General features: G+C 41.1%; 1 protein-coding gene across 1 annotated transcript in view; it reads left to right on the forward strand.

The window, feature by feature from the left end:
• The window catches only part of PRDM5 (PR/SET domain 5), a 192,342-nt gene that overhangs the window by 79,655 nt on the left and 87,006 nt on the right, over positions 1 to 25,681 (forward strand). The window contains exons 4-8 of the mRNA XM_056116900.1: positions 10,273 to 10,447; positions 13,712 to 13,886; positions 15,023 to 15,115; positions 15,377 to 15,498; positions 22,390 to 22,469. Coding sequence (XP_055972875.1) covers positions 10,273 to 10,447; positions 13,712 to 13,886; positions 15,023 to 15,115; positions 15,377 to 15,498; positions 22,390 to 22,469 — 645 coding nt within the window. The remainder of the gene's footprint in view (positions 1 to 10,272; positions 10,448 to 13,711; positions 13,887 to 15,022; positions 15,116 to 15,376; positions 15,499 to 22,389; positions 22,470 to 25,681) is intronic.

Here is a 25,681-nt window from a genome sequence, read left to right on the forward strand (position 1 = left end):
CAGTACCATGCTGTTTTAATTATTACTGCTTTGTAGTAGAGCTTGAAGTTAGGGAGGTTGATTCCTCCCATTTTCTTTTTCCCAAGAATTGCTTTAAGCTGTTTGTGGGTTCTTATTGTTCCATATGAATTTCAGGAGTGTTTGCTCCATTTCTTTGAAGAATGTCATGAGTATCTTTGTAGGGATTGCATTGAATTTGTACAGTGCTTTGGGAAATATTGCCATTTTGACAATGTTATTTCTCCTCATCCATGAGCAGGGGATGTTTTTTCATTTCCTCGTGTCCTCTTTTATTTCCTGAAGTAGTGTTCTGTAGTTTTCTTTGTACAGGTCCTTTACTTCCTTAGTTAAGCTGATTCCTGGTACTTGATTTTCTGGGACAAAATTGTGAACAGGATTGTTTTCTTCATGTCACTTTCTTCTCTTTCACTATTTGCGTATAGGAAAGCCATGGACTTTTGGGTATTGATTTTATAGCCTGCCACTTTACTATACAAGTCTATTGTTTCTAGGAGTTTTTTGGTAGAGGTTTTAGGGTTCTCTAAGTATAGTATCATATCATCTGTGAATAGTGAGAGCTTGATTTCTTCCTTCCCTGCCTGGATGCCCTGTCTTTTTCTTGCCTAATCACTATTGCAAGTATTTCCAGTACTATATTCAACTGTAGTGGAGAGAGTGGGCATCCCTGTCTCGTCCCTGATCTTAGGGGGAAGACTCTCAGTTTTTCCCCATTGAGGATGATGTTTGCTGTAGATTTGTGGTAGGTGGCTTTAACTATATTGAGGAAAGTCCCCTAGAATTTTCTTTAAGTGACTATGGTATTGTCTGTATGCCGAGAGAATGGTTCTTGCAAACAGCCCCAGAATTTCTGTGGTTGAGGCAGTCCAGACTTCCTTCCTATCCCTGCAGGGTTATGTTTCTGGAAAAGTTAGTTGGGTCTCCATAGGAGGAGGGACCTTTCAGATGAGTTACACATGCTTCCCTGTCAGAGGGGAAAGGGCAGTGTTCCCGCCATGGGCCGACAATTCCTTTCCCTTGGATATAATTTATTTGACTTCTAATCACATTTCATGGGTTAGTCACCTTAATTAACTTGGTCTGTTCTGTACCTACCTGCGGGTTTGCTCTTCTCTCCCTGCTGGGAGGGGTGGAAGTGGAAACGTGTCTCACTCTCAAGGTGCTTGCCTTCAGATTTATATTAATGCTACTACGTACATTTTGTGATTTGGCTACATTTCTATTATAATCTAGAAATAAATTTTCCCCCTACTGTTTATCAGTTCTGTATATTGAACTCTACAGATAAACTAAGGTGGGTGAGGCTGATTCAGGGCATTGGCAATGGAGGGTTCATTGAGTAGATGCCTAACGTGACACTCTAGATGTTTCTTCATCACTTCTCTCCTGCTTCTTTTGGTAATTGAGTAGGGACTCACACTGTCCCCTATCACCTTGCCACACTGGTATAAATTGTTTTGATTGGTTTTGGCTGTTTCATTTGGGCCACACCTGATGGTGCTCAAGGGTCACTCCTGGTAGTATACAGAGGGCTGGTACCACCACTCCTGGTGGTACTCAGGGGACCTTATGAAGTGCTGATCTCCTCGGGGTTGGATGTGTATAGGGCAAGCACTTTACCCCTTTTCTGTCTCTCAGGGTCCCCAAGAATTGCTTTGAGGATGATTTCCCTTTGTGTTAATGACCACCTTATCATTTTAACTGCGGAGTCTGGATTTTTACCACTCAACTACCTTCTCAGTGCAGGGAAGTGTGACTTTGCCAATTTTGCAATCCTGGCGTTTCTTCCATTGTCCACGTGTGGACTGTAGCTTGCCAACAAGTAAATAAAACCGAGTTTGAATCACAGACAAAGACAGCTGTGATATCAAATCACCCATGATCCCTCCTGGAGTTATATTTATTTGCACACAGTGGGGATTACTATTTCCTTGCAAAAAACACACTTGCTATTTTGGAAGAGCAGTACTGAGCCTCAAAAATGTATGAGTTCACAAAATCTAACCTAAGTGACACCTGGTTCTTTAAGAAGAAATAATGGGTAAGTTGTTAAAGAAAGTTGAACTTTGTGAACTTGAAAGTTGAAAGTTGAACTCTGTTGGGTATATTTGACAGCTGAATCTCATGATGCCCTTGTTTTGTCGAAGTGCAAGATGATGAGTATAACTCATCATTCAAATTGAGACAATATTTAGCACGTACGTTGTGTTTATTTTAGAGTGATTGGTGTTAGTTACAACAAAAAACCTACTTCTATACATAATATTACAAACACCAAAAGATTAAATCTGTTTCATTTTTTCAAATAAATTTGTAGCCACAGGTTTATGAGATGGGGTATTTGAAAAGTAGCTACATCTTGTAGGTATTTAGGTATAAGTGTTCTGGGATAGTGATAGAATAAGAAAGAATTAGATTAGCACCATGAGTTTATTTTATCATAAATGTTGGCATGATATAGAAGTAATCACATCTGATTGAATCGTACCAATGACAGCGTACTTTATGCTGTGCAGTTTTTGAGCAGGAGTCCCAAGTCATACAAAGTTTCATATTCCACTTCTCCCACTGAGATCCTAGTTTTATGTCCTGTTAATCCCATATCATCCTTTCTTCTGGAGACTGAGGTCTGAGAGGTAAAACAATGATCACATTCGTCTGGGTGCATGCTTCCACTTTAGGTTCATTAACCAGCTGTCATAAGGGTGAGCTTATTTCATGTGTGATTGAATCCAGCTCTGGAAGGGATGAGAGAATAAAGTCCACATCCATCATTTTATGGATGAAATAAAAGATTTTTAGAGATAAGAGACTTGCCTTGGGTGACAGGACCCAAGAGGAAGAAAGCCAAAATCAGAGATGTCTTTGATTTCTAATTAATTTTTTCCATCATATAAAGAGCTCTTCTTGAGAATATTAATATCAGGTACAGGTAGTCAGTGGAATAATAGCCTCTCCTATGCATGGGATTGGGGCAACTCAGTCAACAATAAGTTCTGATCCTCTCATAAAAAAAAAGTGAAAAATCTTGTGAGTGGACAGAAAAAAGAAAAAGATATACAGAAGATTTGCTGTGGCCCTTAAATATACTGGGTTATTTGGGATCTATTTCTCCAGTACAGTTGAAGCTGTATAGATGAACTTTTCTTTAGACATGCCAGTTCTTCTCATGCTTCTAGTTCCCACCCTTAGGTGCAGTATTGTCGCACTGGGAGTTGCCAAGTGATCTTTACAATTTCTGTGTCATCTATGAGTCTTTGTTTTCACATATGTAAAAGCTGAGTAGTTAGAGGAGGCAGCACTGGAGAGGAAGGAGACAGATGCTATGTTATCTCCTTTGTGTCTCCTGTCTAAGAGACGTAATTTGTATGCTCAATTTTATCAAATTCCCTGAAGAACCTTTTGAGGTAGCTATTGAAAACCCCATTTGGGAGAGAGTTATGAATAGAAGTTATGAAGACCTTTCTTGAGGATACACAGCTATTCACTGGTGTACTTGGGTTCCAAGTAAAGTCTATGTGACTGCAGTGCGAAGTCTGTCTAATGATGCTTAAATTGCCACCCACATCTCACTATTTGCATATAGGTTACTATGTAGATTTTCTGAAGAAATACAGTAGGGGAAAACTATAGAAAGTTGCAAAGTGACCTACTAATATGGAATTGTTAAGTATGCTGAACAACTTAACAGAAGTTAGTTGTAAGTTCAAAACATAGATATACCTGGGAGAGATTATTAATTATTATTATTATTATTATCATTATCATTATTGCTTTCCATGGTGAAATGAATGACTTGGAGAGGTCAGGAAGAGGCCCACATAACTGTCAGATAACTCAGTAGATAAATTCTACTAAAATCTCAGTAGATAGATTCTAAAGCCGTAGATCTGATTTATAGTTGCTCTTTTCAGCATCATTGCTCTTCCTTTCCAAGCCCGGCTCTTGCTTTCGCTTACAGAGATGGGGGTTCCCAGACTTGTGAACCAATCCCTGTGACAGGACTTTGCAGCCTGTGTTCTCAGGCACCTGCTGAGCTAAGCCTAGGTTGCTGGTGTGGGATGACATACTGAGATAAAAGAGCATTTTTAAATTTTGACTGTTGACATAAAGTTAATCATGACTGTGAATTACAGCTATACTTATATGACTTGACTTCTACATGAATTCAGAATAGATTACTTTGGCACCCATGAATTTGGTGGAGCCCTTGCCTCAAGAGAATGCTCTGTGGTGGCCATGCCATAGAGCCCCACGGAAGTTGTATTCCTGTTGAATTGTCCCGATGCGTTATTCTTTCTCTGCAGATGTGTCTGTCTTCACTATAGATATTTGTTTGAAAATCCTGACAACTTTTGTTGCTGGTTATCATGAAAGACTCTTACTTTGCAGATTTGTTGAAGAAGAGTAAGTAGGTTTAAATCTGGTGAAATGACTGATACTCTTGGATACCTGAGTAAAAGACTCTGTAAGAATATCCATAAAGACACAGATTCAGAGAAAATCTCTATAGTTGATATTTTTGTTTCTGTTGGGTGACTCCTTATTGGTGCTAAGGGCTGGGGTTACTTTTGTCACTGTTTGAGGAAGCATTTGTGGTGTTGAACTGGGATCAACTGTGTGAAAGGTAAGCACCTTACCTGCTGTGCTATCTCTGGCCACTGAAGTGGTCTTTTTACTCATTATTGAATAGAGTAGTATCTGTGTGTACTTGAAAAAAGACTTCATCTTCTTGGGCTCTTCCTGGGTCCTTCTCTCCCTAAATAATCTGCTAGGAAATATTAGCTGCTATTTCTTCCAAGCACACACAGAATCTGATTACTTCTCACCTTCTCGAAAATTTCTTGCTGTAGCCTGCCCTCGTTAATTATGGGCATGATTATAATAGTTAATCATTGATAAATAAATAAGGAAATAAGGAAAATATTAATATGTTTTACTAATACGTTTTACTTCTTTAGATCTGAACATTTTGGTACTCTCTTACTTTTTTTGTTTGTTTTTTTTTGTAAAACATTGAGCAACCATTACAAGTATTGCTTATGCAGTGGAGGACATGTGGTAATTCTCATCCACTGCCTGGAGGAAATTATCTTCTGAGAGACCAGATACATAGTAGAGTGTCATGGACCCCATAAATCAAATGACAAAAAAAATATATAGAAACTATTTGCAGGTGTCTGCCCAGTTGAAGTCAAGGCTTTTATGTGGAGAACATATTATCAGAAGAACTACCTGTCTTTGTAAGGTTCTACAAGGTGGCATGGAGGAGGATATCCCTGAACTCTACCATAGGTAAAATACAAAGGAATTCCAATAGGCAGTATCTTCAAAATAGTACTGAAGAAGGAGCAAGTGCAGTAGTTTCAGAGCGGGAAGTGTATTGGTTCCACTAAACAACAGGAGGCAGATTCCTTTGCAGTGTGTTAGGAATGAGAGGATGAAGTGGGTTCACTTATTGGGAGTCACATTGGAAAGCAGTCAAACCAGGCGTACTTGGGGACATGGCTGGCTCTACCTTGAGACTACCTGAGCTGGGGCTGGAGATGGGGCAGTGGACATAGTTATATTGTTGGAATGTATTAGGTAGAGTTGAGAATGTTATTCTGTGGAACATGAGAGGTGCAATTAGGGAGACCCACTATTATGGTTTGCCCAAGGTACTCCCATTTTTTAGCACTGGGGAAAAAAAACATGGCCTGGGAAATCTTTCCTCCATCACAGGCTCTGGTGGTCAGCTGAGGTCTAGCTCAGACAAGGGATGGGAATCAGAGGTCCATACCAGAGCAGTCCATTAGCATATTAGCAAGTGCACAGAGCGTGGCTGCCAGAGATCTAGGATGGAGCCATTCAGACTCTTGTAGACAGGAAGTGGAATTAAATGATATTTTAGCTGCAAGCACTTTGGCCAGCTGAAATTTATTCAAGAGCAGTATTGTTGAAACAACTTTGTGTATGGGCATTTGATACATGTTTTGAGAGAAAAAAAAAGAAAAAATTTAACCACTGGCTAACAGTAAGAACAACAACAATAATAGTCCTGTATCATGTGCCATGTGCTTGCTAGATGACTGAGAGCCTTACCTCTTGGATTTTTGGGTGGTGAGGCCACACTCAGGGCTTACTTCTGATTCTGTGCCCAGGGCACTTCTGGCAGTGCCCAGGCATCATACGTGGAGTTAGGGATCAAAATTGGAGTTGGTTATGTGCAAGGCAAGGGTCTTTCCCCTTGTAATCTCTCTCTAGACCAACCTCACTTTGAATTCTCACATTTGTCCTAGAAGATAAGCACAGTTATTTCCTACGTTTCACTGATGAGGAAACTGACTGGTGGCTAGAGAGATGAAGCTGTTTGCTCAGTTGCATAGCCAACCATGTGCCAACTGTAGGAAGAAACCTTGAAGTAGAGGCAGCATGAAGCCTATATTCTTAGTCATGGTGTGTTACTGCCTCATGGTTTCGACTAACTACATCTAGTTATAGAATAATTAGCAACGTGTAGACTAGCAGAAGGCTATAGACAAAAGGACTTGCATTTCTCTCTACTTAGAAACAACACCTTTGTTGGTATATGTTTCTTCTGGGCAGATAACATGTATTTATATATACTGTTTTTGTAGATTTTTCTATAAAGATTACTTGATGAATCTTTTAAAGATAATAGCATTAAATTTCTTTCAACTTACCTTGTGGGACATTCTGATTACTGACTCTTTTTGACATTACAAATTGCTCACCATAGAAGTGGTGAGCTGAGAATGATGAATCAGATGACACAAAGTGAAACACACACAGAACAAAAAAATCAAAACAAAAAACACTAATGCAAGAGATGAGTGACAGTGGTAAGTAAAATCAGTGGTGTTTGCCCTTAGCCAGTCTAGTTCTGTGAAGACTAACAGCTGAGGAATATATTTATTTTAACAATTCATGATGTCGAGCAGCTTTCTTGACCAAGTGTTGGCAGCCGATTCACCTGGAGCCACTGACTGGAACCCAGACAGTAACCTGCCCTCTTGGCAGACTCAGGAAAGCCACTGGTCCCTAAAACGGAAATGCCAGGAGGGATTCTGTTCCGAAGAATAAGCCACAGTCAGTGACCAGAAGCAACCTCTGCCATAGGGAGATTAATTTCAGGGTCATTATATTAAGTCAGCTATAGAGATAGAGCAAAAGGTCCCAGCCAGGCTCATGGCAACAGGATGATGATGCTGAATCCCAGATCATTGGTCTCGTGTGCTTGAGTAGAGTCTCCAGGTGGGGAAGTGGCCCATAAGAACCCTGGAGATTAGCAGGTTCCAACAAGCTGAAGTTTTGAAGGAGAATCATACAAGGAAGAGCTACCAGGTGATTAAATTGATTAGGTGTAGACAAAGAAGCGATTTGAAAGAGAATTTCTTAAAACTATTTTGATAGCCAATAAAAAACGGGGGACTGTTGGTATGGACAGTGGGAGGGACAAAATGGCTGTACACTACCTGGACACCTCCATTAAATGAATGGATTGACATGGTTAATGCTGTTCCTCTTGTCATATTTTGGTATACAGACAAAGCATGTAGTTTGTCCCTATAGGGCTATAATGCTGCCATTAGTTTCATTAAAGTTTTAACTAGTCACAATAATATAACTGATAAGAAACACATATTCAGTTGACGGAATTATTTTTCTTAGATATCTTAGATGGTTACCCACAGTTTGTAGCTCACAGCTCACAGAAGCTGGAGCATTTCCTACATAGTGAAGGACTGAATGTGTTCCTTGTTCCATTATTGAGGTCATTTGGGAAAACATCTGAGGATTGGCTGATTGTTGGAGGCACCACGGGTCAATCCTCCCTTGATTTCCTGAAAGGAGAGAGGGACCAGTGGCCAGTGAGCCAATCAAGCTGGCCAATGGAAGAAATCTTCTAGAAACCCTCCCAGGGCTTGGTGCGTTTGGGGGTCAGTGAGCTAGAGGAGTTTTGGGAGGCTGGCATTCCAAAAGAGGGTGTGGGGGCTCTGTGCCCCCCTTTCTCCATCCCTTGCTCCATGCATCTCTTCTTCTTGGATGTGCCTGAAAAATACCCTTCGCAACAACTGGTGATCTAGTAAGTAGATGAGTTTCCTGAGTTTCAGGAGCCTCTGGGGCCAATTAATATAAGGTTCAGTGGCCACTGGACTCTCTGATCTCTGGTCCCTCAGAGGCACAGGGGACAGTTTCTTAGCCTGTGTCTATGTGCTGGCTTGGATGCCTGCACACGACCCCAAGTGGCGGGCTCCGTTGTCTTGGAGATGAGCTTTTGCCCCATGGAATCCATTGGATCTCTGGGTGGATGGTGGCAGGATGGACCACAGTGAATTCTCAGACGTCTGGCCAGTGTCCAGGCCCTGCTAGTTGATGTCGGGAAGCTGGCTCATCACACGTTCACATTCAAATTGCTCTCCGGACACCTACATAACCAGTTTATTAAAAACTCCTTTTATCACTGAGCCCTTAAGCAGACATGTTCTGTCTTATGATTGCAGTTCATGTTATTGTGTTTTAAAATGAAAAATTATCTTAGAGCTATGAAGGCCATCACAAAATGAATGACTAATGTGCAGAAAAGCGGTCCCAATTAACTTTCTTGGATATTGATCAGATAAGCCCTGAGATTTATGGTTGCATTCTGAAATTTTTATTAGATGAGGCCTTTGTTTTTCTGGGTAACTCTTTGGAAGGGCTTTCCAAACACTGGGAAGTACCCCTCTGAGCTTTCTTCAAAAAGACACTTCCCTTACCGAGGGTGTATATTGTTCTCTGTTTTTATTGTATAGAAGCTAATTCAGTGTTCTTAATCAAAGATCACCCTCTCTGTCTGAAGTTACAAAACAAAGAATGCTTCTAATAACATGCTATTAGAGGAACTTCCTGTTATTAATTGTAGCTGATATATTTGCTGTGGATTTTTATACTTGTGTTTGAAGGCAAAGGCATCATTTTTGTTTCTTCCATAAAATCACAGTTATGTGTTGTAGGGGGAAAATAAAAAGTAAACTGAACTGCAACAGTCCTGAGCATCAACTACCCCTTCTCGCATTCTCAACCTGAGCATTTTTATGGGCCCTCTGCTTGTTTCTGCGGCTGTAGCTACATTCATCACACATTCCTCTCCCCTCCTCCTGTATCTCCTCTGCTGGAACATGAGGCCTGTGGTATTGCCAAAGGAGAGAAGCTTTGTTCTGTGTTCTGTGCTTTATTGGATTTCACTCCTGGTGGAACTTATTGTCCTTTCCTCCCCTCGCCCACCACGAAGGTTCAATAAATCCAGGCTCCGCGTTGCTTCTCTTTATCCCCCAGCAGCCTAACCAGGGGCCCTCCCAGAACAAACCTCAACTATGTGAAAAGAGCAGTTCTGGGTGTTTCTCTGGGGGGACCGCCAGCCGCGAAGCCCCACTTGTGGCTTCCCTGGTGATTGGCCCCTGGCCCAGAGGGGCTTTTGTGTTGGTGGATTCCAAGTGTGAAGTTTCTGGGGTTTCCTTACAGGCCTCTTCCCACTTGTATCCAACAGGGCTTAGGACCTGCCGAGCTTTCGTTATCGATTATTTCAGCCCCGATTAGCACTTGCTGGACTTTGATTAGAAGTATTGGTATTTGGGGGGTGGGTCTTGTTTTCATTCACCCTCTGTCCTTTAGCGGAAGTGTTTCCGGACACTATGTCCAGGCTCAGAGCCCTCCAGGGGGCTAGGCCAGCCATTAGAAAATTCTGGGACCAGCTTTAGGGGAAAGTGTTTGTAGGTGATTGCAGCCCCTCTGGTTCAGGTTGTAACTTGAAAGTATTTTCTTCCTTTCTCTCTCACATCCAGTGTTCATGCTAATGAAACCTCAAGTAACTCATTACTTTCTCTCTATACTGGCGACCCCATTACTTTACATGAACCTTCTCTACCACCTGGTGGGCCCCTGCAGACCCAGTTAATGATGCAAAAGTCACTGTAACATTTAAAGTATTTATCATTCTTTCATCTGATAAGTAGGAGTATCTCTGTTCTGAATTTTGTACTTTGCTAAGTCTCAGAACATTATCTATCTTTTTTCTCATGTCCAGATGAATTGGAGATTCTACTTAAAAAAAATACTGGTGCCTTTTCCTGGGTACCTGGTACTCAGTGTCTCTCAAAAGGATTTCTTTATGACTGTCAGACACAAGCCATCTGTTCAGCAATTTCTAAAGATTCACTGAGCTAAATGTGACAAACAATAGCATATATTTCTTTCATAATTTTGTTTCAGGAAGGAGAAAACATTTTCTACTTGGCTGTTGAAGATATAGAAACGGACACTGAGCTTCTGATTGGCTACCTGGACAGTGACCCGGAGGCTGACGAGGAAGACCAGGAATTCATGACAGTGATCAATGAAGGGGACGTTGAAAATCCTAAGGAGCAAGTGACAGTCGGTAGCAAAGGTATCATCACTGTGAGACTGATGATTCTTGAAGTACAGTTGCAAATGTGGCTGGATTAGTGTCACACAGTCTGGGATTAGCATAGCCAAGTGAGGTGTCCGTGGTTACTGCTGTCCAGGGGGCCCCAGTTGGGGGCCAGGTACTGGCAACAAGACAGTGTATATGGAACACTGTTGGGACCTGCAGGTCTTGTCCACGGTGGAAGGCAGCTTCTGGCCTTTGCTGGCTGCTCTCCTGCACAATAGTAAAACAGGCCTCAGGACTCTTTCTTTTTTCTTTTTGTCTTTTTGGATTCTACCCGATGATGCTCTGGGGTTACACCTGACTGTGCTCTCAAGAACCACTCCTGGCGGTGCTTGGGGTCCATATGGAATGCTGCGAATTGAACCCCGGTCAACTGGTCAACCACATGCAAGGCTAATGCCCTTCCCACTGTACTGTCACTATGGCCCAGGCCCTGAGGACTCTTGTTCTAGCCTCAAGCCTGCCCTTAGCAGCCTGGAAATGGGGCAGATCACTGCACTGAGCCTTCACTTCCTCATTAGCACGAACAGGGACGTTGAGTGCGGAGGTTCCTAGGGCACTGGGCTCCAGGATTTATTCAAGGCCCTTTCTCATGCTTCTTTGGGATCCTTTGAAAATATCTAGCTCTGGTGACCTTCTCTGAGGTCCGAGGGCAGAATTGCTGCTAGTTTACTCCTCACTTTTCTGGTGACTATTGGTGGAATCAAGTTAGTTAGTCCAGCCCTCAGGGGCCAGAGAGCCTCCCTTGTTAACTGTGGTATTATTGGGCCTGGTTTCTGTGAGGCTGGAGGGAGGGAAATACCCATGTTTTGGCTGACACACAGTTTGTCATGGACTGATTTGGGTCCTCAAAAGTGACACTGGTCTCTTTAGTCGCCTTGGTGGGAATGTTGCTCACAGGAGGTTTTCAGCCCAGCTGGACATCACGGCTGAGGAAGTGTGAATGTTCTCAGAGTTGCCTGGCTTATGCTGTTTCTTAGTGCTGAATTATTTAAGGTGGAAGGCAGGGACAGGCTGTCTTTGATGTTTTTTCACATATGCATTATGCTGTTTGGCATGTCAGATTTTGGATGTTGGGAGTTGTTCATCTCTTCTTTTCATTGTTTCTGCATGTATTTGTTTCTTCATTGTCCTCAGACCATGTTATTTTTGTCCCCTTTTAAAGCTTAAAGAACAGGTATGAGCACTTTATATTTTCTATAGTTAACAAAATGTACATTTTCACCCTTTGTAGAGAGGAGAATACATATGGAAGTTTAAAATAGTTTTTATTGAGGGCCACACCTACGGTGTATGGACTCTACTCCTATTTCAGTGCTTAGTAATAGCTCCATGGTCCTTTGGAGGACCTTGTGTGCCAGGGACAGAACCCAACTTGAATCATATAGAGGTGACCCAGAAACTTAAGATATTATTTATTTATTTATTTATTTTTATTGACTCACTGTGAGATGCACAGTTACAAGGCTGTTCATGATTGGGTTTCAGTCATATAATGTTCCAACCCCCCACCAGTGTATATTTTCCAGCACCAATACCAATGTCCTCAGTTTCCCTCCTGCCATCTCCCCCACCCAACTCTGTCTTTAAGGCAAGCACTTTCGTTCTCTCTCTGCCCCCCTCTCTCTCTCTCTCTCTCTCTCTCTCTCTCTCATGTTTGTTCCTTTACCTACTTGCGGTGGTTCTTATCCAGAGTGATTGTTTCCAACTAGTAACTTAAGATTTTTTAAAACCTTTACATCAGGCACTTAGATTGTTATTTTCAGATTCCACGTTGATCAAATTAAAAACCAAAACAACAAAATACCCACCAAAATCAAAGCAAGTCAGAATCCACCTAACTGCCAGCAAAAGACACAAACTTGTTGCCCGAATGGGTTGATGGAGAATTGGTTATAAAAGTTATGGTACCATAAATTGAAAAAGACAAAATTGGCTTGAGAAAATGTCAAATGGAGAAAAAAGAGTAACTCAATTGCATATTAAGTTTGGTCATCAGTGTAGCTATTCCTGGACGGTGTGTAACTAATGCAGAAGAGACGAGTCACACGCTTGGAAATAGGTTGTTTCTTCATTACGAGATTATTGCTAATGTTTAATTTCTTCAAGTTCTCTACTTAAAGCTGGTCTTAACCTGAATATATGTATATATATATAGGCTGGAGCGATAGCACAAAGGGTAGGGCATATGCCTTGCATGCAGCCAACCTGGTTTTGATTCTTCTGCCCCTCTCAGAGAGCCCGGCAAGCTACTGAGAGTATCTCGCCCTCTGGCAAAGCCTGGAAAGATATCTGTGACCTATTCAACATGCCAAAAACAGGAACAACAAGTCTCACAATCTGTTGTGAGACGTTACTGGTGCCCACTCGAGCAAACTGATGATTTAGGGGCAGAAAGAGCAAGTATGGTGGGAAGGGTGCTTGTCATGTGTGTGGCTGACCTAAGTAGTTTGATCCTGGCATCCTCCATGGTCCCCTGAATGCCAAAAAAAGTGATTCCTAAGTGCAGAGCCAGGAGTAAATCCTGAGCATGGCTGGGTGTAGTCCCCAAATATGTAATTTAAATTGTGCACATGAGAAATGCGAGGTGAGCCATATCTGTCCATATGGCACTGAAGTGCAGAGGAACAGTGGCTCGATGCACTTCCTGGAGTGCACGTCCATGACCTAGGTCTGTCCACACACATGCACATGCACACTTGCACACGCACAGGCTCCCAAACAGGTGCATGCAATTCCTTAGTCTTTCCAGATTATTTTCTCCATTTTTTTCCTCCCCATCACACAGCAAAATATGAACTTAACATGAAGCATTCCAGGGAAGACTTAGGTCTCCCAATGTTTTTTTTTTTTTTGAAGTCTCCTATATAACAGGTTAGCATTATTGAATAAAATAGAATTTGACTCTGAGATTTTTAGTACCCCCTTTTTAGTGACTTATTAGTTCCCAACTCTGTAAGGTGTTTCAAAGGTAGAGCTTAATATCTCTCTGTGTATGGGGAAATACCCATGTATGCTTTTATTTATAAAAGAAATGAGTACTATGGTGAAACAAAATACTTTGGAAAATAACTCATTTCTCATTAGTGACACTTGCTTTAATGGTCACTATTACTCATGAACAGAATGTGAATTTCTAATCTGAAAGCATGAAAAGCAACTTTTTTTAAAAGGAGGGCAGAACTGAGGACTTCTTGGTTATCACTCTGACTCCTGCATCTGTTTCCTTCCCCTGTGCAGATGGTTCTCGAGGCAGAGAGGACCATGCCTGTCCCCAGTGTGAATCCACTTTCCCCAGCAAGACCATCCTGGCAGAGCATCTTCAGACCTTGCACCAGAAGCCTACAGAGGAGAAGGAATTTAAGTGCAAGAACTGCAGGAAGAAATTTCCAGTAAAACAGGCTTTGCAAAGACAGTGCGTACCATAAAAACCAAAAAATCTAACAAAAAAAGTTTAAAATTAGATGCTCTTTTGTTTAGAGTCTCACAGTTTCATTGGGTCACAGAGTTGCTAGCTTGTGTGAGGTGTGTGGGTTTAAGATGGGGAGAAATGAATTATTCTCATGTACATCAGCTAAGTGTCATATTTTGAATCTTAAAACATTCTGATTATGAAGTTTAACAAAAACATGTTTATGGTAATGGGCCTTTGTCCACTTTCTAACTTGCCTCTAAATATCAAGCTCATTTGTTTATCTGAAATAGGCATGATTTTGCTAGTGTTGGGGAGTGACAGATAAGTTTCGTTCATCTGTATTAGATATTCCTTCTGCAGTGAACATAAGAAATGTTTAATAAGTGAAGAAAGTTCCGAGTATAATGGAAACAGGGACATTTGGATAGTGTATTTTCTTTTTATGGCAGTTTTCCATAGCATTTTTCTTTAAATGAGGAATCATTTATAAAATGAGTAGTTTCAGGACACGATGATTAGATTAACCAGATGATATCACACAGTGTTCTGCATCCTTCATTATTCTGTTTATAGTAATCTCATATGACATTATGTATTATAAAAGGTGAGAAACTGGACACATTTATAAACATCTTGACAGAATGTCACTATACATTTGAACAAGAAATCTGTGACATCTTAATGCTTAATTTTTCTTGAGAAATTTTCTGAAATAGGCTATATTTTGTTTTAGGACTGTTTTCAGATATACTCTGTATCCACTTTTGCTTATGAAATTTGAGATGGAGAAGTTTGCCTGGAACTTAATAAAGCTTTCATAACAGCAAGAGATTAAACCTTTGGAAATTAGATAATAGGCTCTGAAAAAAACCAGCCAAGGGCTGTATCCTTTCTGATGAATGGACTCTAACTTGTGTTCTCATCAGCTTTTGTTGAGTGCAGTGTTAATGATTTTACATAAAAGATTCTACTGCTACGCTGGGCCTTAAGTGAGACGCTACCCAGAGATTGAAAGAGCATGAAACAAGGGATCAGGAAGATGTTTTCATTTAAAGAAGAGATCCATTTCTCAGATTTGGTCTCAGACTTTGGGTTTTTTCTTCTCCCCACCCCTATCCTCTTTAATTCCCTTCCAGCATTCTTCACTGCAAAGCGAAAAGCAGCCCGAAGGATTCTTCTCGAAGTTTCCAGTGCTCTGCGTGCAATGCTTCCTTCAGTTCTGAACCGAGGTTTTATGTCTCAGTTATCAGGGGACTCTGATACCCTGGGTGGGGGACCCAGTTTTGCATGCCTGCTTTATTGCTGCTTAGGACTGGTGCCCCAGGAGCCAGGGCTCCAGCAATTCAAGACTCTCCTTCAACCCCGTTAAAATACGCCCACCATTTCCTTGCTGGGGGAGCCTGATTCCCAAAAGGCTGCCTGTTTGGGGCTGGAGCTGTGTGGTCCTCACCACTTCTAAGCCCTGTCTCCCTTTCCCGATTGTCTCGTAGTTTTGAGCAGCACCAGGAAACTTGCCCCGGAGATGCCCGGTTTGTGTGCAAGGTCGACAGCTGTGGGAAGAGGCTAAAGAGCAAGGATGCCCTGAGAAGACACCAGGAAAACGTTCACGCGGGTGAGAAGTTGAGGGCGAGTGCCTTGCAGGAGAGTGCGTGTGTGTGTGTGTGTGTGTGGGGGGGGGGTGTTCCTCCCCATGGACCTCTGGGATCTGGTTTCAATCCTTCCTCCAGCAGAATGCTTGGTTTTGCTTTTTCCATTGTGCCTTGCACAGATGTGGTACTCTGGCTGTGGGGCTTTGCCTTTCACCAAGCACTATTTCTTTTTCAAGTGGATTTCAGCAACCTTTGTCATTTTTCCTATCTCTGGATTCATCAGGGCTGCCAGCCTCAGCTAGTTGGGCTAGTTTAGTTGGGCCCTGGACTTGTCTGCATCAAGAATTAACATTTTTCAGTGATCCAAACTCGTAAACTTTCTCTTCGGGCAGAGATCACTAAAGTTACGAAGCAGACGCTTCTGCTTCGCTAGTTTTACGGTCGCGTTTGGTTTCAAAAGATGCTTGTGTTTCTCTTATTGGGAGGAAATTCCTGACTGCATTTTGATGTGGGGATTGAATGTGTTTGGATTAATAAAGCAGACACTATTTGAATTCCTTCTAATGGCTAGCTAAACAATGAAGCAATTATAACATTTGACTGTCACTTAGATTTCATCTGCTCAGCACATGGTAAATGGATTTTTGTGTCGGGATTGAATCGATTATGTCGAGCAGATGCGCGAGTGTCAGAGTTAACTTTCTACTTCCTCCTGTCTTGCTCAAAAAAGGCTGAAGTTCATGCAGCTTCTCACACCCTCCTGGGCCTCTTCTCATCTTGGGGGGTTCACTGTTGCCCCGGGTTTGGGGGAGTCCAGGAGAAAGGCATGTCTCAGGATGCGAGGTCGATTTCTCCCATCCTATTTGCTCTGCCCCTGAGGGGTAAAGGGTGTGGGGGCAGTGTCTGGTTCCTGTGTGTGCTCATTTCCCAAACAGCATCCTCCAGACCTGTTCACGAACTGGGAGCCACATGCAGACTTTAGTGGCAGGTCCCTTCAGCTTGTAGAAGTCCCTTCTGACTTCTTCTTCTTCCAGAGACTGTAAGGCTGATTCAGGAAAGATGGCATTAAAAGAAAAAAAATTATTTTTCAATGAGCCTGGGGCCTTCCCTGTGCTGGCAAAAGGGAAGCATAACCTTTTTTTTTTGGATAGACCTGTCTTCCTTGTCTATTTAAGCTATTATATGTAAAATGCTGTTCTTAATTTTTTCCATCTTTGTCTGCAATGTATTAGAACAAATCTTTCATGTCAATTTTAAAGTTAACTTTGCTGAACTAAGTAAAACACCAGATGCAAACTGAAACTCTGGAAACTTGCTTTCTTGTTATTAAGCATATGGTCTTCAGGCTGTGCTAGAGTATAATTTCTTTGAGGCTTCTTGTAATTGGCCAGGGATATTATGATATTACTGATTCTGGAAATTCATGGTGATTTTTGAAGAAAATAATTTCTAAAAGGAAGTTTTTTATTTTTCTGTGCTCCAATCCTATAGAAGGTGAAACTTACTGTATTTCAGCCAAAGGTCACCGGGTGGACTTTTGGCTGGGTTTGGTACAGTCTGTCATTTGTGGTCTCTCTCGTCTCTCCGCTTTTCTCTGTGAGCTGAGTTTCGGGAAAGTATATCTCACATTCGGTAGAGCAAGCAAGACAGTATTTGTACAAATGGTTGTAGAATATTTACTGTAGGACAGCAAAGGTAGACAAGGGAAGAAAATACCCAGGAGCTTTGACCACTGATGATAAATACTCCTTGTTAGGTGATTGGAATTGAAGATGCTGAGACGAGACTGGTGTGTGTGTGTGTGTGTGTGTGTGTGTGTGTGTGTGTGTGTGTGTGTGTGTACTTTTTTGTATTTGGGTAATGTAAGTTTACATGATTGTCACTAGTTATGTCTTAGGGACACAGTTTTGGATCTCTTCTGAATCTGTGTCATCATATGACACCCGCCACCAGAAAACTTCACCCCCCACCCCAGTCCACGGGACCCAGTTTCCCTTCAGAAACCTCAGCTCTGTGGTCAGACTCCAAGGGCTGGCTTTTGTTGGGCTTTGTCGGTTCCCTTGCTTCTTCTCTCTATCGCACATGAGATCATCTGGTATTTATTTTCTGACTTCACTGAACACGCCCCCTCAAGCTCCATCCATGTTGTCACAAAAGGCAAGATTTCTGTTTCTTTTTTTTTTTTAATCTTTCTGGGAATGGGGACCTCCCAAGCAGTGCTCAAGGAACCCAATGACAGTCACCTTCGACAGATGATTCAATGCTAAGGTTCTTCCACCGGGCTACAATCTAGCTTTGCTGGGGGGCCTCCAACAAGCAAAGCTGGCAGCACCTGGGGGCATTATGGCAACTCCCATTCATACTGGAGGCTCATTAGGAACTTGGTGCCAGGAATCAAACTCTAGTCCCCATGGTTGCAGGACCTGAGCCCCTGGCCTATGAGCTTTCTCCTGACCTAGGATTTTGTTTTTTTTTTAAGGCACCATTGTATTCTGGGCTGGAGCAATAGCAGAGTAGGCAGGGCATTTGCCTTGCACATGGCTGACCTGGGTTCGATTCCTCTGTTCCCCTTGGAGAGCCCGGCAAGCTACCGATAATATCCCGGCCACTCGGCAGAGCCTGACAATCTCCCTGTGGCATATTCAATATGCCAAAAACAGTAACAAGAAGTCTCACAATGGAAATGTTACTGGTGCCCACTGGAGCAAATCAGTGAACAACAGGAGAACATTGCTACAGTGCAGTGCAGTGCTACCGTTGTATTCTATTGACTCTTTGGACTGAATCTTTTTTTTTTTAATTTTATTAGTGAATCACTGTGAGGTACAGTTACAGGCTTACAAACTTTAATGCTTGCATTTCAGTCATACAGTGATCGAGTACCCATCCCTTCACCAGTGCCCATTTCCCACCACCAATGGTCCCAACATCCCTCCTACCACCCCCACCTTGTCCCCTCCACCCTACCCCGCTCTCTTTTGCTCTCTCTCTCTCTCTCTCTCTCTTTTGGGTGTTGTGGTTTGCAATAGAGGTATTAAGTGGCCATCATGTTTGGTCTATAGTCTACTTTCAGCCCACATCTCCCATCCCGGGCGGGTCCTCCTAGCATCTTTTACTTGGTGGTCCTTTCTCTATCTGAGCTTCCTTTTCCTCCAGTATGTCAGGCTGGCTTCTAAGCTGTGGAGTGATCCTTCTGGTACTTATCTCTACTATTTTTGGGTGTTAGTCTCCCGTTCTATTATTTTATATTCCACAAATGAGTGCAATCTTCCTATGTCTGTCTCTCTCTTTCTGACTCATTTCACTTAACATAATTCTCTCCATGTAGATCCACCTATATGAAAATTTCATGACTTTATCTTTTCTAACAGCTGCATAATATTCCATTGTGTAGATGTACCAAAGTTTTTTAATTCAGTCATCTGTTCTGGGACACTTGGTTTTTTTCCCCCCAGATTTTGGCTGTTGTAAACAATGCTGCAATGAACACATAAGTACAGATGTTATTACTACTATACTTTTTTGCATCTCTGGAATCTCTTCCCAGAAGTGGTATTGCTGGGTCAAATGGGAGCTCAGTTTCTAATTTTTTGAAAATTGTCCATACTGTTTTCCAAAAGGGCTGAACCAGTTGACATTCCTACCAGCAGTGAAGGAGAGTTCCTTTCTCCCCACATCCATGCCAACACCTGTTGCTTTTGTTTTTTTTTTTTTTTGGATGTGGGACAGTCTCTGTGGTGTGAGATGATATCTCATTGTTGTTGTGATTTGTATCTCCCTGATGATTAGTGATGGTGAGCATTTTTTCATATGCCTTTTGACCATTTGGATTTCTTCTTTGAGAAAATTTCTGTTCATTTCATCTTCCCATTTTCTGACGGGGTTGGATGTTTTCTTTTTGTGTTGTTCATCCAGTGCCTTGTAAATCCTTGATATTAACCCCTTATCAGGTGGGTATTGGGTGAATATCCTTTCCCATTCTGTAGATTGTCTTTGTATTTTTGTGGACTGAATCTTTTAAAACTTCCTATCTGCCATTGAATGCTCGGGATGTTTCCATTCTCTGCAGTCTGAAACAGAGGCCTTGAGATGAGCTAGATTTTAAATTGTGAGTCACATGCGTCCATTTTCTCATGCTTCTCCAAGCTCCTACAGTGATATGAATTCTGAACTCTACAGTGATATGAGTTCTGCTTGGGAAGCAGAACCTGCAAGTCAGATGTCTAGGCTTAGCTGCTGACAGGAAAATGCAAGTAGGGAAAGATCCAATTATGACTTTGTGGGTGCTGGTGGGTTGTGAGAACCTTCCCGGTTACCCATGAGGCCACAAGGAGAGGGAGAAGGACTCACTTCTTAGCTTTCCCTTTGATTTTTGTGGGTGCTAACCAAGTGCTTTCTGTGTTTATTGGAGATAGCATTTCTCTCTGCTTTCAGGTGAACGTTTCTAAACTTGCTCTGCATTTCTTTTCCAAGGACCTAGGATTTTGTTCTTTGGGAAGAGAAAAACTTGGGGGGCAGGGAATGAGCAGAGATAGAGCAGAAAGGCAAGAGGTGGTTTGGTGTCAAGTCTCATTCCTCTTAGGGGGAGGAGGAGGCAGTTGGGATTATGGAGTTAATGAGGGAGAACCCAGGTAGTGAGAGCTGGAGAAGGAAATATTCTCAGCAGTTCCCCACACACAGCACATTTGTATTGAAGTGGCCAGCTCTTTTGATTGGGGGAGAATTTTCTCCTCTAGTTGCCGTATCATTAGTTGTTCACCTTGAAAACAGTTTCTTCACTCCAGTGATTATTGGGAGGGCATGAGCAATGGACTGTTTTTACTGATCAGTGAGCCCATGCGGAGGACTTGACATTCCAGTTTTATTTTTTTCCTTTACTGGGGAACTTTACTGGTTTCCCTTTGTTGGAAGCTGATGGATTGGGTTGAGCTGAGAACAAAACTCCAAGCCCTCTTGTCTTCCTCACCTCTGCCTCAGCTCTGTCCTTTCTGTTCCCCAGTCACCTGCCTCTTTTCCAGTGGCCCACACTGGAACTTAAGGTAGTGGGGGTGGGAGCACGTTGCAGCTTGTCTGTCGTATTTAGCGCATTAAAAATAATGAGGCATATGAAATATGCATCTTGACCAATAGGATGAAAAAAGTCAACAACAATGTGTTTTTCTTCTTTGAAGCTTTTTGGGGGTACTATAACTGGGAGTCAAACCTGCCACATGCAAAGCAAGATAGCCCTTTGAGCTATCTCCCCAGCCCTAGCTATACATTAAAAAGAAATCTACAAAAATACAAACCTGCACCAAGTACCCATAATGGAGAGGAAATGTACGAACACAGGAAAAAGACAGCAGATTTGACCAGCATCGCTGGCGTTGTATGCCCTTGGGTTAGGTTTCGAACAGATTAGCTATCATCAGCTTCCAGGATAGAGGAGTAAACATCCACTGGCTGAACCTTCTGCATAGCATATAGAGCTGTTGTTTTGGAGCTAGACTGATAATACCATGGGTAAGGAGCTCTCCTTTCACACAGTCAACCTGGGTTTGATCCCTGGTGCCCCATATAAACCCCGGAGCCCCCAGGAGTGATCCCTGAGTGCAGAACCAGGAGTAGGTACTGGGTGCTGCTGGGTATGCCCCCTCCCAAAGAATCTTTCTTTTATAAACATTCTCATAATCAAATAAAATCATCTAAGATCATGTAATATTATTTTTGATATATTGAATTTGCCTCAAATGATAGAGAAGGTAGAGAGTGGTGTGGAAGAGTTGAGGCTGGAGGAGATATAGACATGGATCAGTCATTATTGTGGTAGGTGATGGGGATAGGATAATTCACTATAGTTTTTGTTGACATTTTGTATATTTGAAATCAATCAGCTAAAACCCCAGGACTTGAGAGCTAGCTCAACCAGGACTGGAGTGTTTGCTTCGCAGGCAGTAGGTCTGGATTCAGGCTATAATATGGTCCCTTGAGCATTACCAGCTATTACCTCCACTCTCCCCAGGAAACAAAGCAAAACAAATATTAAATAAACATTATTTGTACTATTGCTGATACCATGATTTCCAGCCCATCACATTTGAAAGAAAAGCTTCGCATCTTTTTTAATAATGACTGTGAAATTTCAAATATGAAATGAGCTACTACTAAGATAATCAGTAATAATGTAAAATTGATCTTTGTTTGGATTTGTATGATTGTCAACATGTTTTATGGTGCTTGACTTTTATTTGAAACATTAATGTGATATTAATGACTTGCTCATAGATTTTGTAGGAGTTTAGTGTTGGAAAGAATAATTAGTTAATTAATTCCATATAAAAAACCCAGCTGTGGAAACTAGAGAGACAGCACGGAGTAACACTGGTTTTGCATGTGGCTGACCCTGGTTTAATCCTTAACATCAGTGAGCTTTGTTGGATGTAGCCTGGAACCAAACAAAAAATACATTTCAGCTGATAAAGTAAAATTTCCTGTTAAAATGTAAAGGTGATAGTAAAATGAGCTGATCTTATGAATTACTCTAATTTTTTTACTTGATGCTCATATTTTCTCTTTGAATGTCATGCAAGTGTGCTTTTCTTCTTTAATATGGAATTAGTATCTGGAAAAGCAGAAGGCCTGTTTTTCTTATGTTTGATAGTGGCAAAGCTTGATGAAGTTTTTGCAAATTTAAAAAACATGCATGGTGCCTTGAGATTGATCCCTAGCACCAAAAGCAAAAACTAAAACCAGCCAAATAAAAGACTCTGGCTTTTTATCTGAGTTTAGTGAAGGGATTAACAACACTTAAAATGTAAAGTTCTATTTTATGGAGATGAGATACCTGTTTAGAAATTCAATATCATCTGAAACACAGTGTCAGATGACCCTTTGACTATTTCCATTTAAATCACAGTATGTTGTTTTTCTTTTAGGAGATCCAAAGAAAAAGCTCATATGCTCAGTATGCAACAAAAAGTGTTCTTCATCTTCAAGTCTGCAGGAACATAGAAAGGTTAGTAAAGGAATCATTAATGTTTATCGGAGTGTAAGCTCTTACCATCTAGAGTGTCCAATATAAATCTTTAAGCAATTTTTAAGCTAAGACAAAGCTTTTTAATAAAGTGCATGAAAGATATGCAGAAAAGTAAACATTGAAAAGAATATTTTGGGTTGGTTGTTGTAGAAGTGTTCTTCCATGCGAAGGCTCATGTCTAAACTAGTCGTTTGCTCTAATACTTCATCCTGTTTTCAGGCTTTGTTAGTTACTGTTTGCGAAGCAGTTACTGTAAATATTTCTAATACACACTATAGTGGCATTTAGCTAATAAGTGGGATGCATATTTTGATCTCCGCACACATGAAGGTACTGGCAGAGGGACAAAGCCACGTGGGTTCCGGGGCCAAGACCTCCAAGCCTACTCGAATTGGAGTCGAGCATCTTCCACCCAGATCCTCCAAATTCCAGTAGGCGAGTGTCACACCCACCACCTGGCCCCCTGGTGCCGTGTAATCCCATCAGCGGCCAAGACTCAGAGACTATAAAATCCAGATCCCGGAACCGCGCGGCCGCATTCGCGGCCGCGCGACATCTTATCAGAACTTTTTTTTTATGACATCTTATTGTCTCATTCCTACTTTGGACAAACTTGCAGGCTATCGAATGTAGCCTGCCCACAGGGCAGAGTCTGGCAAACTCCCCGTGGCGTACCAAATATGCCAAATACCAGTAACAATGATGGGTCTCATTCTCCTAAAGAGCCTTGAATATAATCTCAGGGCTAGGATGAAAGAGACGTTACTGGGGCCTGCTCGAGGCAATCGACGAATAACAGGATGATGAAATGAAATGAAATGAAATATTTTGAAGAACTAAAAATTATGTACAAGTATGTCAGCAGTATCAGCAAAAAAACATAATTATATTGGGAAACAATACTTAATGGATTTTGTTACAAGTATAAACTTGACTAAGTTGTTATTCTCATTTGAAAAAGTAATCTGAATGATAAGTGAGTTATTTTTAACCATAATGATATTAGCAACTAGTTGTTAGTAAAGTAAGTAAAGTAAAGACCCTCCCATTGATCATCGATTTGCTTGAGCGGGCCCAGTAACGTCTCCATTGGAGACTTTGTTGTTACTGTGTTTGGCATATCGAATATGTCACGGGGAACTTGTCAGGCTCTGCCGTGCGGGCGAGATACTCTCGGTAGCTTGCCGGGCTCTCCGAGAGGGGCGGAGGAATTGAACTTGGGTCGGCCATGTTGGCTGCATGCAAGGCAAACGCCCTACCGCTGTGCTATCGCTCCAGCTGTTAAATTGTTGTTAAATTGTTGTTAAAACAGTTGTTAAATTGTTCCATAAAACTGAAATGGAATTTAGATTTTTGTTCATATTATGTCAGAGTCCAAACATTTCATATTACTTCAGCCAAGACATAAGTGGCCATTTCCTAATTTTATGGATAGTTTTTCAAAATATCTAGAAGCATGTAATATCTTCTGCTAGAGATTTAATTAATACACAAAAAGAGTGCTGATGGTACTAGTAATGGTACTTTTCCTATAATTTGTAAGATGGATTTTGCTATTCATTTTGTATATAGGTTATTCCAAGAATAACTTGACATTATTTAAAAATAATTTGACATTCAACCTTATCGCTCCACCCATGTGCTGTGAATTTGAACTCTGACATAGGAAACAAATAAATTATGAAGCTGTTTGACTAAAGTTACAAAGTGATTTTGTCCTTTGGGGACAAAAAAAAATAGAAAAGTACTGGACAGTCAGGGAAGTGGTTGTCTTCATCACTTAGCCTCCAGGTGACCTTGAGGTTCTGTTTCTCATCTGTGAGATGTGCCATTGAACTGCTCATGTTTTTCTCTAAGTGACACGAGACTCCTTTTTCTCCTGCATTTTTGCAAGTGATTACTTTATCAAATTGTTTGAAAGTAGAGAATATTTCGTGAATTTACAAATAATTTGTGTATATGGGCCATGCTAATCCTGTCTTGAATTATCCCACTCTTAAAGTGTGCTCTGCAAGGAAGCATTGAAAATACTTTTAGAAAATGTTTTTCTAGAACTCTGATCCAGGCTCTTTCTCCAAGAAGGGCATTCTCCTTCCCATCCATAACCCTCGTTTCTGAAGCAAAACTGTAGTCTGAGATAAAAAAGAACATCCGATAGAGTTGGCATTTTTAAATATAAATAAACTATTTTATAATTATATACTTTATTTCTTCTGATCTCTTTAAATTGCAGATCATTTATGAAATTTAAAGCTTTACCAAATTGATTGTTTCAGCAAAGTTGATTGTAACTGTGTTAGTAGATCAAAATCCTATCTTGCAGTGGCTGGAAGTTGTCTCTATAGACTGTTAATTAACTGAGAAACGCAACACCTCCTCCATCACAGTCTTGCTCCCTCTTTCGTCTAGAACACTTCAGAATTGATTGTCAGTGTTTACTCAACTTCATTTTGTCACTCTAGTTGGGTGTGTGGATGATGTCTGAGTTTGGTTGCAGTATTTCACCTTGCCAGTAGATGGTGCTTTCTGAATATACCTAATTGCATTATAGCCTAATACAGAATTTATCATTACTATCCAATTGTATATTATTTATATTACTATATATGTATATATGTTGTCCTTCTTGAAAATTATTTTTATTTGTGACAAGATTATACATTATTCTCATATCAAATTCAAAAACATTACACTTTAAAAAAATGCATTAATTAACATTCAACATCACCTGTCACTTTTACTTTAGCTTGATTGTTTTACTAAACCTCCGTTGGTCATTTTTAAGATAGCTTTGGATTGAATTTTTAAGTATAAATAAGATAGTGCAAAAATATTTTCATATCCAGAAATGCTCTATTTTATAAATTAGGTGACATTAGTTCATAAAATCAAAGACAAAGAATAATAGAACAGAGTAGCCTTGAAATAAACCCATGCACTTATAGCCAATTTATGATGAGGAAGTAAGAATATACAACTGGAAAAGATCAGACTCTTTAATAAATGTTGATGGGAAAATTGTATGGCCACATGCAAAACGAATGGAACTGGACCACATTTGTATCATACACAGAAATTAACTCTAAATGTCTATAAAAATTAACATAAGGCCCGAACCCATAAAACCTCATTGGTAAATTCCTTGATGTCATTCTTGTAATATATTTTTGGATCTGACTCCAAAGAAAGGG

The sequence above is a fragment of the Sorex fumeus genome, unplaced genomic scaffold (assembly GCF_029834395.1).
Source record: "Sorex fumeus unplaced genomic scaffold, SorFum_2.1 ptg000033l, whole genome shotgun sequence".
Lineage (NCBI taxonomy): Eukaryota > Metazoa > Chordata > Mammalia > Eulipotyphla > Soricidae > Sorex > Sorex fumeus.